This window comes from Myxocyprinus asiaticus, chromosome 25 (assembly GCF_019703515.2).
Source record: "Myxocyprinus asiaticus isolate MX2 ecotype Aquarium Trade chromosome 25, UBuf_Myxa_2, whole genome shotgun sequence".
Classification (NCBI taxonomy): Eukaryota; Metazoa; Chordata; class Actinopteri; order Cypriniformes; family Catostomidae; genus Myxocyprinus; species Myxocyprinus asiaticus.
In genome coordinates, this window is record NC_059368.1 from 20926225 (window position 1) to 20939305 (window position 13081).

At 38.6% G+C, this 13081-nt stretch overlaps 1 protein-coding gene across 1 annotated transcript; it reads right to left on the minus strand.

The window, feature by feature from the left end:
* Nucleotides 1-413: 413 nt before the first annotated feature.
* Nucleotides 414-2553, minus strand: LOC127416168 (forkhead box protein Q1-like). The gene has a single exon (XM_051655360.1). The coding sequence runs from the start codon at nucleotides 1782-1784 to the stop codon at nucleotides 849-851; it is 936 nt and encodes a 311-aa protein (XP_051511320.1). The 5' UTR covers nucleotides 1785-2553; the 3' UTR covers nucleotides 414-848.
* Between the last annotated feature and the right edge of the window lie 10528 nt (nucleotides 2554-13081).

The window sequence follows — 13081 nt, forward strand, 5'->3', positions numbered from 1 at the left end:
GTACGCGTGTTCAGCGATTATTTAAAGATTACACGAGTTTTCCTGAAACGTGTTGGTCAGTGAATAGAAAAAAAGGATCACGTTACATTGTAAAATTTAATTCATAGGAAATGTAAGCATAAAATAATGTCAAAAGAACACGCAAGAAACGGAGCCAAAATAACAGACTGTAGCCTATGCTTTGCATAGCTTATTAGCTACTTAAATTTAAAAACATTAACCGCTTTAAAATAACGTTAAGACATCTGCTTCAAAAACATATTCATAAACCTTTACATTCATTCAGCATGTGACACTGACTAGGATAAGCTTAAAAAAAAAAAAAAGTTTGTGACTGGAACAGGTTGAAGCTAGTGAGGTGTCTAATGACCAATTAGTCCAGTGCATGGTTACAGAACAAGGATGGCAAATGCTTTTGTTCTCACAAATTTTTTCCTTTATTGACCAAAGTACATCTGAAGGTAACTGGCATGTTGTTAACCTGACTGAGCACAAACATTGTCATTGCAACAAACGTAGGCCTATACCCATATAAAACAGGGTACACAGTTTCGCAAAGAAACAGACTACATTTAAACACATATTCTCTCCATAATTGCTGGCATGATTATGGCATCGTTTACAAGAAACGAACATGGAATCAGTAAACACTTTACACTGGTGCGCCATTGATATAGCCTATATCTAAACATCTAAAGAGCAGTAGGCATACATTCTTGTGCATGCGCGTAAATCACGATAAAAACACAAACATTTTCACACCATTTAAAAGAAGAAAGTGCACATAATTGGTGTGTTTGAGTATGAGTGACTGTCCGTAGGTTCACTGGTTCGTTTTTTCGGCTACTTCACGACAGCAGAGAGTCTATTCTGAAGGGGTGATATCCAGCCTCTTGTACAGCAGAGTGAGAGCGCGTCAATCCCGGAAGGGAATTCGGTATGTCCGACATGCAACTCATGTTAGTGATGTCCGTCCCATCACACCGGTAGACGGGAAAGGCATGAGACACCTCAGAACTGACCTGAAATCCGGTGTGCTGCGCACAAGCCACGGTGGATGATTGATAGCCCATGACAAAAGGCAGAAAGTGCGGAGCTGCTGACAGCATTATCCTGGTACCGACACACGCGCCCTCCGTGCTTTGCTCCCTCTGCATAAACGGTTTACGGAGGATGCTGTCTATGGCGAACGAGCTGGAAAATGTAGAACAAGTGCTTTCGTCGCGCGCTGGGAGCTGGCTGTCATCCGCAGGCACGCGCTCCTGACATTCTGAGCTGTTCAGGATCTTCTTACTGATGCGCTTCCTCCTGCGGCGGAACACGCCGTCTGCGAACGTGTACTCGCTTTGTGGGTTTAACATCCAATAGTTGTCTTTTCCCCATGGACGTGAGGGGTCTCGCAGCACTTTTAAAAAACAGTCGTTTAATGACAGGTTATGCCGTACGGAGTTTCTCCACCCGGTGTAGCTGCCCCGGAAAAACGGGAATTTTTTCATTAAGTAGTCGTTTATTTCAGCAAGTGTGAGGCGGCCGGTGGTGGAATCGCGTATGGCCATTGCAATGAGCGCGATATATGAGTATGGTGGTTTGGGTCGACGCGTATATGGCTTTGCCTTCCCGTCAGAAACGGGGGCACTCGGTTGTGGGCTGTTGGCTGAGCAGTCTCCATCAGAGCCCAGTTCCTCCTCGGTGGAGAGCGGTGATGCCATGTTCACATCCATGTCATTGCACAGGTCCCGCGGCTTGTCCACAAGGCGACTGGCAGAGAAAACCTCCAACTTCATTGTCAGGTGTCTCTAACACTTTAACCTGAGCAGTTTGTTTTGAAGAGCAAAAAAAGTGCTTAGTCTCAGTCAGCGGTATGAAAGAAACCAGACTTATAACTTCGTATCAGTTAAAAAGTCCTCATGGGAGAACTGTGTGCACCAGCTGGCGTTAATATAATTGCTGCGCTGGACCTGCCCACGTGGGCGGGACTTACTGTTTCCTCCTATTAATCACAAACGCATTCATGCGAGTTCAGGATTTTTAGAGATGCACACCTGTCCACGTTGGTCTAGGCTTAGAGCGAGACAATTGAGCAAGCCCTTCCAGCATTGAAGCAGGCAAACAGAGTATGTATTAAACTGTTTGTTGCATTTGATGTATGTAGCTAGAGTTTACACTACCACAGCACTTTCCTAAACACCTGTTTGTCACTAAGCACTACAAAATTTTCCTGATCCAGGAGGTCATCGTGTGCAATGTCTAAAGGTTGATTTTGAGGTAATGTTGATGCTATTTTTAATAACTTTTAAAGTGTTGCAAATGTATGTAGCTAATGAGAATCCCTGATAGTATCACATTTATTCTGAAACAAAATACTTGTCATTTTCAGTTGTGTTCAAGGTGATTAAATTAAATGTTTTTCTATAGACTAACTGTCCAAGAAGTGAGGGGACGTTTGGGATAAAAAGCCCATAAAACACATTTGTTTATAGAATACTTGAGATGTTATGAAATGCCAAATGTGTTTGAAATTAACAGGAAATGGTGCACCCTTTTCTAGTTGTTTTTGAATAAGCATGATCTTAATTTGTTCATCAGGCGTGGGGTAAAAGGCCCTGCCTATTTTAACGGATTTTAATGATGTTGCTCCTTCAATGTTCAATAAAAAATAAATAAAAGTTTCAATCTCGATACACTTTGCCACCTGGATTGTTTTTTATTTATTTTATTTTATTTTTTTCTTTAGCCCCATTGCACCCTATGTTACAGTATGTAACATTTGCTGCCACTTCCAAAAATGAAAATTCTCGCATCATTTACTCGCCCTCATGCCATTCAAGTGTATGACTTTCTTCAGTAGAACACAAACAAAGATTTTTAGAGGAATATCTCTGCTCTATAGGCCCATACAATACAAGTGAATGGTGACCAGAAATTTTGAAGCTCCAAAAAGCACATAAAGGCAGCATAAAAGTAATCGATACGACTCCATTGGTCTAATCAATGTCTTCTGAAGCGATCTAATACATTTTGGGTGAGAACAGACCAAAATGTAACTCCTTTTTTACTGTAATTGCCAATGCAGTCTCTAGGCACTATCATGATTTCAAACTTGAATACACTTCCTAGTGCTTGACGCATGCTCAGAGCACTAAATGGCTCTAGGGAGTGTAATTGAGCTTGCCATCATGATTGGCAAGAAGACTGCCGATGTCAAGATTTATAGTTGACAAAGGAGGTATGTTTTGTTCTGTTCTCACTCAAATCTGAGTAGATTGCTTCAGAAGACTAAACCACTGGAGTCATATGGATTACTTTTATGCTGCCTTTATGTGCTTTTGGAGCTTAAAAATCTTCATTTTTGTTCAGCAGAAGAAAGAAAGTTATACACATCTTATCCATTCGATACAGATATAGTCACACCAGACATTATGAATGTGCCTGCTAATTAATTTGAACTGTGATACTGGCAAGGTGAACATGTCATGGTATGTGGAATGTCACACCAGATTCTGACTTGACACACCCAATACCTGACATCAACGTGTCACTCATGATCACTCTTTGTAAACTTAGTTAACATGTTCAATGAAACAATTAGCTCATGGCAGTTGCTGACTTTTGAAAGAATAGGGAAGTTTACCACACTCACTGTGAGCTTGGACGAGGGCCATGTGTATCTAAAACAGTAAGAACAGGAATGAGAAGCACCAGAGGTCACACACAGGTTGAGAATATATGATGGGAGGGGGATAAAAGAAAGAGAAGGCAACAAAAAATACCTGTCTCAAAATCCAACTGAGCCAATATTTTTTTTATTCTCCATTTTCACAAACATAGAACAGAGGTGAAGGCAAAGCGAAAGGTCATGAAGTTTCACAAGATCCTAATGTGCCCTGAGGTGAGTGATAATCATTTAACTGTCTTTTGCACCACACCTACATAAAGCCTTTGGGATATTTTTTCTTCGAGTGAATCCAAAACATTCTCTTGTGCACCTGTGGTAATTCACTGGGTTCATAGGGCAGGCTAACAAGCCTGTGCAACTTGTGGTGTGTGCCTATAAATGCACACACACTCAAATACAAATACATACACAAATGATTATATAGATTTCCATGGAGACAGGTTGTCAAGTTTACTTTGCGACTGACCTTTCTCTGACCTCATATTTTTGTATACGTTCTTTCTTTGCAAAGCCCATGCCTCACATACCTGCACATAAGGGTGAACAATTTAATAAGCTTTCTAATACATCCACACAATTAGCTTGTATGCTCATAATAGCACTAAACTCGTCTATGCATTGAAAAGGGCTACAGCCAGCTAACAGACCTCAATGACATGAAATGGATAGGCCTACGATTGTCATATGTAAACCATACTTTTAGAATAAAATATGTTTCAAAGCTGAAAGGTCTTGCAGTCCAACCGTTAAATCCACTCACAAAAACCACACGAAACACAGCTCTACTTCATTTATAAACAACAAGGTCTTTTACTTTGATTAATTTTCCTGAAATAAATTATGTCCCGATGTATGAATTTGGCTACAATTCTGTTAAGAGATTAAAATTACTCTGAAAATTCCTGGATATTTATCCAAAAGCCTTGACTTGCTTCCCCAGTCATAAACTCAAATAAATATGAATTTAGCTATTTGGCACTGTGTGTAGCATTAAACCACTGCAGTCAGATAGAATTTCTGCCCTGTGCTTACTCATTTCCCTTCCCTGTCCAAGACAAATGATTTCCAGCAGGCTAAACACTTGAGAAGGCTTAAAACTGACATTTAAAAGGCATGTCAACCAATCTTTCTCCTTCTCAGAAATGTTGGTGAACTAATCAAAAATTACCATATTAAATGATTGGCAATTAGATTTTGTGCCTACAAAAGTCCACCATCTCTCTCTGTGTTTGTGACACCTGAAAGGATCATTCTCTTCATACCATGTTGTGTTTTGCCGCGGTTGCCATCTGATAACATTTTAAGTTCAGACCTTCTGTCTGAGATGCGATGTGTGTGCGCACAGGTGTGCGTGTGGTTTATCTTTTAAAAAAATGCAGGTGTCATGATCTTTCTCTCAACTCAAAAAGTTCAAAGTAATCTATTGATCTTGTGTTTAATGTTTTGATAGGATCCAGCACTGTGCTGGGCTTTAATATTTTTAGAATTAAATACAGCAAGTCTACAGTATCTGTCTTTCTGTGGGTAGCCTCTGTTCAAATAAAAGAACTGGGAGATAAAGGTTTACAACCAAACATTTGTTTCATTGTTTGTGTTTTATTTAGCAACTGAAATATTTCATGTGTTTAAATATAGTTAGAGTGCAACAGTTGGTTCCGGAAGTAAAAATCCCATTCATTTTCTCAAAACCTTTAAAGACAGACCTGCAGTGAGATCAGTGTTGCTAACTGGTTGTATATGCTTCTGCTGAAGCCATCAGTCCGAGTTATTTCAGCTTCATTTGAAAATAATTGTGCTTATTAGTCAGTCCCACCAGGATTTCAAGGCACTTTTTTTTCTTGATTATTGCAGCCCAAAATGACTGATTTTGCTGCGACCTGGCTCAAAAACTGTGATGTCATTTGTGGCAATTTGTGTTATTTTGTAGTGAAAACTCAGAAATAATCATAGTATATTTGTGTCAGTGATGGTATAAGTGCAACTGCCTGTAATTATTTTAGTGCATAACAATTGAAAATACACAAAAAAATACAAAACATTTAAAATTTGAAGACCTGAGATAAGGCTAATTTGAGTTCAGTGGAAGCCCTTAATTATTTTTATATGAAAATGTTCTGCCTCAGACAATGCATGTAAACTTTGTTAATGTTAAAATAGTAGTCAATAAAAAATAAAAACACAAATGAGACATGTCACAATTATAACATCATACTTGACTGCTTCAAGCTTTCTGAGCACTTGTTTTGCCTCTATCAATATGGAGAAAAGCGATTGGATTACAGTTAAAATAAATAATTTGTAGATTCCTGGAGGGACTGATTAGTGGAATTTCTGCTGAAGAACTACACAACCCATGATCCGAAAAATAAATATCTACCAATCAAAAAATTGCTGCCTACAATGCTCGCCAAATGAGCCCAGTAGCAACCATCCACTTCAATAATGCACTGTGAATGATGCAATTGAGTCAGTCTTCCCTACACAAACTACAAATCCCAAACTACTTATACACAAACTTAAAATGAATTGTCTATACTTAAAATCAACAACTTTAAATCACTAGTTTTATATTTTCCCATTAAGTTACTTCATTTGCAATGCTTCATGGGGTTGAAATTTATTCCCTCAAGAAAGATGGTAAGTACACAGTCTTTTACCTTTGTCTTTTTGTTAGATTTTCAAATACTTTTTGCTTAAAATCAAAATGTGTAATTTTGTGATTTACCTCAGAGCTGGTTAGTTTGGTTCATTGCTTTCCTATGGAAAAAAACACTACCGGAACCAAGATGGCTGAAAAAGTGTGTGGGCAATGTTGCGCTCTATAGATTTAGTTACTTAACGGATTTAAAATTCTAGCTTCAAAATTCCAAGAAAGTCACAGCTTAAAGATATTTATCATATTTGCACGTTTTATACCAAACATGTCCCTCCTAGCATTACAATTGCCTTGCAGGATGCCTTTGCATCACCCCCTCAAAAGTTGAAAGGAACATGGTCAGACTGGTATTGTTCAAATATATGAGTGTTCAGCTAAAGATTTGGTTATTTAGCAGTATCCAAAGCAATTTACAGTAAACTTACTACAGGGAAAGTCTCCTGAGGGTATATAGGGCTGAGTGTTTTTCTAAAGGTTAAAGTGGTGATTGAGGGGATATCAGATACCACTCTTCAGTTATGCTGTGATTTGGGTTACCAGCACCACCACCAAATGCAATGATTACTACATCATTCCAGCTTAAGCACATAAAATGACAGTGAGTCCAGATGTATGTTAGCGCATCACTGAGCAAACATCCGAGAGAAATAATACAGCAGCTAAAGCTATGCTTTCATTATCACAGATGCTTTGGCTGCCTTGGCTTGTGTAGCATTGTTTGTGTGTGTGCAAAGTATTTCATATTTGATTACATCCTTTTCCCAAAGACACACCTGTAAGGAGCTATCGTGAGAGAACACGCACATGTTTTATGCCTTGTTTAGTTTATGCTATATGCCGTATCTAACATTTCTCTCTCTTTTTCTCGTAATGAATTCCTTAAATTCTCCCCATCCACCCATTTGGTTTTTGTTTTTGTTATCTTTGTTCCAAGTGTGTAATTTGACACAATGAGTAGTTTTGTGTTTGTTGTTGAGTGGATATGTGTTTACATCTGCAGGTGAGAGAGGCGTTTTTATCAATATAAAGTGTGAAACCTAATTCTGTTTTCGAGCGCTTTTCTAACTCTTTGCGTGAGAGCAAGTGTATAACAGTTCAGTAAACTGTGTGTAGATTTGGCGTGATAGAGTTCCAAGGATTGCAGGTGCTTGGTGTAATGTCAGAGGCTGTTATCTGAATATGGTTTTGAGCCTCTGACAATGAGCGTGTTTGCATGCACAGTCTTACACTGATTATGCTTAATAACCTGACAGTGTGTAAATTAATGTAAATGCCTTAAACTGTGTTCTTTTTGGGGAAGTTTGTAAACTGCCCATTTCCCCAGTTTAACTCTGCATGTTAACACCTTTACTGACATTCTGGAGGCATATCCAATGTGTGGATATTTTGTGAGCATGCCTGTTTTGACATCAAAATTAGAGGAAAACATTGATAATTTTAAATCTCATGTAAACGTGGTTTTGTTTGGTTGAATACTTGTTTAACGTGTTTACAAGACTTTATCTGCAGAGGGGTAATCAGAGATTTAGCTGATTTAGCTGATAACTTTGATGGGCAGTTTTTTTATCGAAAATATAATTTCAAGTTTACTTTGTGTTTTGTTTGATATCTTACAGATCCCTACCTTTAATTTTATATGTATGAATTTGTTGCATTTTTAAACACTTTGTTTAACATTGTGACCTCTTGCTGAGGACAGGTTAAATTATGTGCTTCCAAGTATAAAGCATGCATTTAATTTTTTTTTTTTTTTAAAGAAATTATTTAAAAATGTATGTAATGAATGCCCTGAGTATAATTTTATTTAATTAATTAATTTTTTTTTTTTTTTGGAAGACATGTTTTGTCTATCATCTCAAGGATCAGTGCTTAACAATAATTTAATGTTGGCAGTTGCCTTTAGTGTACTCATGTGGAAGCACACCGGCATGCTCATTAAAATGCATTGTCTACATTTTCCAGGATTTCCTTCTGAGAAAACAGTACATTAAAATCATAAAAAGATAAACTAAGCAGATATCAAAATGTTATATGCAGAATATAAAATATTTGTTGTCGGAACAATCCTAGCTTAGGGTAAGATTTCTCACTTTTTTAAAATGGGGCTGGGTGCATGTGGGTGTGCATTCATGTGAGAGGAATTTGAAACACGTAAACTCTGTGATTCCCTCGTGTCTGCTAAGAGTAGCAATGTGTTTAACAACAAAACCAATACCATGTCTGCCCTCATTGTCTGTTCTCTGCATGTGTTTCCTTTCCCTGCACATTTTTAAAGCTAACACAGGTGATGTTAACTTGCCAAACCAGTAAAGCAAAATTAACAAACACACAGAGGCAGGCAAGCACTGTTATTACAGAAAGGTTATGGAGAGGTGGTGTTTGTATGAATGTGTGTGTGTGTGTATATATATATATATATGTGTGTGCATATGTGTCTTTGTGTGACTGTAAACCTGAAATCTGTTGCATGTACTAAACTAAAGTGCTGTACGTCTAGATCCACTATAGTGTGTTTATCAAGATGGTGGTATGACAAGTTTAGGATCTAGTAGGGAACATCATTTTGACCCATCTTTGTCGCACCAGATTTAGACGGTCCTCGGCTTTTATCGATACTCCTCACGCTACAGCAGCTCTGCTCGCATGCAGCCCGGAGAAAACATAAAAAAAAATAAAATAAAAAAAAATCTGATAGTGGATTATCTGATATGAGTTGCACTCTGTGCCACGTGTTGACAAGTTTAGCTCCACTCTACTGTGCAGGAGGCATTTCTTAAGAGAAATGTAAGCTACAACTCCCACCCCCCACCCTTATGGTCTTTCGGTGGATCTGTGTTTACCTGGCGAGTGTAACCATTCTGCTGCCTTTGTCTAAACTTGAAAGGGGATCCAAACACTTGCCTTCCTCACGCACGGTGCTTCGCACGACACACCCCACCCAAGCTTTAGAGTAATTTACTGTAAAAGAATTGAAAGAAGGCATTTCATATTATGCTTAATATTACGCTACATTGTGTAGTCAAAATCTATTTTGACAACACAATATCGTATAAACCCGAGAGGCTTGGAGTATAGCTGTGTGTGATTTACTTAAGTGGTACACCATTTGTAATTAAAGGATAAACTGTCTCAACTGTCATAGTTTTCACCCACTGTTACAAAAATCACATCTTATACACAGCTTTTCTTTAAAACCATTGACATACTCTTTAAATCATAAAACTGAAAAGAAGCAGAAGTATTAAGTACCCTCAATAAAATAATGGCTGTTGGAGACATTGACTGAATGGCAGATGCTATTGTTGGTCATTATAGCCCTGTATTGATTTGTTGTTACAAATTTTTATTTGCCTGGGTTATTAATTGGAGGAAGTTACATTGTAACAAACGGATCTACAGATAGAGAACAGAAAGAACTGTGTTCTCACAGGGCAATTCAGCATCGATCCATTAACACACTACGCACGCATACACACACACACACACACACACACACAGATACATTCCTGCCCTGCAATAATTAATTACCATGGATGACACAGTAAATGGAAGATAACTGCACCTTTTTAATAGTAGCTATTTTCCATACCTTGTGCTTACCCTTTACTTGTCTAAGGTACAATTCCTGCCAGTGCTAATGTAAGTGTTCATCGCATATGAAGACCAATGTAATGTTATGCAAGGGCGTATAGCATTATGCATAGTGTGAATATGTGAGAGAAAGCGAGAGAGTGAAAGAGGAATTCTTGGCTCATGTCAATACTTCATTACACAAAACAGTTGAGCTAAAAAGAAACCAGATAGTAATAAAGTTAAAGGATAATCGAAAATGTTTTGTCACCAATTTCATCCTGTCTTTAATTAGGCTTCAAAACCGTTACTGCTCCCATTTAGATTATCCACTCGTTACGCACTGACTGTGGCATATCGCACTCTTATGTACACACACTCTGTCACTCTCTTGTTTCCTCTGTTGTGAAGATTTGTCTCTCATTATTCCTCTACTTAAAATCTGAATTTTCTTAAAGCCAAAAAGTTTGAGAACCACTGCTCTAATGCGATGCATATTACATGCATACACTATTTGGCCAAAAGTTGTGGACACCTGAACACCAACATTTAATTTTAAAAACCATAGGGATTAATCCCACTCTTTGCTGCTATGACATCTTCCACTCTTTTGGAAAGGCTTTCCACTTTAGCTGCATGGATTTACTCCCATTCACACAAGAGCATCAGTGAGGTCAGACACTGATTTTATGTGATGGACCCTGGCTCTTTCACAGTGAAGTAGCACACAGAAGATGGTTGAACCCAAATGCAGGGATGTTTAATAACAAAAGTACGCTTAGCATTCGTTAGCATTCAATTCATGGAAAAAAATAGAAATTACACATTTGGAACACTTATTTCATTGTTGGGCCTCATGTATTCAGATATAAGACAAAGGCAGGCCTAACACAGTCGTAAAAAGGCTGACTGAGGCCCACACACAAAGTCATAAATCTTACTGATAAAAACTGCATCAAAATCAAACAAAGGGAGTCCAAAACAGACTACAAATCCCATGAAGCCTTGCTCACTAAAGGATTGAACTCTCAACTCCTACTGAATGAGGCACACGACAGAACGCCCCTCAACCATGACGTCATCAGGAATAGAAATACTTCTGAGATCCATCTGGGCATCGCTTCCAGCAACTTTGCTTGCCGTGTGTAGACGCAGCTCATCGCTGCTCTCAGGTGTAGCCTCGTGGCACAAGGAAGTAACAACCGACTTGAAACTGTGGTCATACAATCTCCATCTCGCTGGACGAGTTGAGATTACTCTGTGTTCCACCGAACACTCTAACGGATCTGAAGGAGACTGCCGAGCAATCCACATCTTCATCCGTTTGCCTGCAGAAGTGAAGAGAAAAAGATTTCTCTCCCCTCTTCAATCAAGTCGACGTCGCTGATAACTCTGCCAGCCCGGCGAGAATCAGCAGCCGTACCGCCCACCGACAGAGCGAGGAAACGGGCTCCCGTCATCACCCGAGCCTCGAGGAACCGAGTCAGAGTTAAACGATGGATGAACACACATTCTACCTGCATCCTCATGCGATTCAAAAGGTTTACGTCTGGGCAGAGAGAGAATATTATAGTGTGTTATTGTTGTGTATCAAGGTTAATGCTTGTACAGTTTACGGAACGCAGAGTCCGCTCATTGCTGCTAATAATACTCAAGGTATTACTGTAATGTACTGTTATCACGAATGAGATCTGCTGTGTTGTAGTCCAACCACATTGGACTGTTGTGTATTTCCACCATCGCGGGTGAGACCGGCACACTGAGTTTATCCATTAAAGAACCAAAGACCGCGGGACAGTTTATGAGCCGTCCACTGCGTCTCTGAGTGATAAACGTACAGCTGTTTTCTCTCCCACGATCGTGAAACAGGCTTTGGTGCTGCCACTTTATTCTCTCTCTCTCTCTCTCGTACTAACCACACACACACACACACACACGCGACCCCTCACAAACATTCTCGCACACACTTTGGCTAGTAGATAACTTTGTGATAAAGCTCAGCTTTGTCCCTAAGTTATTGTACAAGCGGAGACACGCGGTAAACGGGCAGACGCCATTAACCGGCCTCTCTCCATCCACATTCACGGCCATATTCTCCGGCCAGAAATCTCGCATGACGTACTCTCCACGAGGGTCACGTCCGGCATTTTGTGTGCGTCACTCCTTACACACACACACACCCATTCACACACACACATGCACACACCTACCTTCCTCTCATGTGTTATAGGCTTATTTTGGTTACCATATCTAATCATGTCACTGTTTAGTTTGTAGTTGTAAGTCGGAAGTTTATTGATTGCATTGTATTGATTATTAATTGATATTACTGCATAAATAAACTGTTATATTTCAAAGAGAAGTGTTTTGGTTTGTTTTGCATACACCTGTGTCAAATGCTGGCAGGGGATGTCAGTGCCCGGATTCAAGCCTTCATTGTTTCCTTTTGAATGTCGATTTTCTTAAGAGAACGATCTAATATTGAGACTGTTATACTGTCTGGTTATTAGTCCCTGATTCCAGGGTGGTGCCCCGGTGATATTAATACTTATTAATATTCTATTGATTTTGATAATTGATAATTATCTTTGATGATTGTTGAATTTGAAGGATCAATAAGCTAGTGTTAATTCTAATCAATGTTCCGTTGATTTTAATAATGAATGATTATCTTTGATAATAATTAATATTCTATTGAATTTTATTGTTATCTTTGTTGATGTGAAGGATTAAAAGAGCTAACATTGATTCAAATCAGTGTTCTATTGATTTTAATAATTGATAATTGTCTTTGATAATTATTAATTATTGCTAATAACCAAACCCGCTCCTGAACGTAGTGCACTACATTTACTGGTGCCCAGTATGAGGCTTTAATGAGTTAGATTCTATTATTTAATTTAAATATTAATTAATAACTAAAGAAATAATTATCAATTATTTCTGATAGTAACACTGATCTAAACAACCAGTAGAACCTACATCATCATGGCTCACTCATACCTTATGAATCACTAAAACAGACATATGACATCGGTCCCAAAAGCTTCTTGCAATATTCACAACTTAAACATTGTTTAAAAAGAAAAATCAGCTTACCAAACAACATTCTGCAACCCCCTCCACTGATCAATCAACTTAAACTCATAGCCACACACACACACAAAAATTTTTTTTTT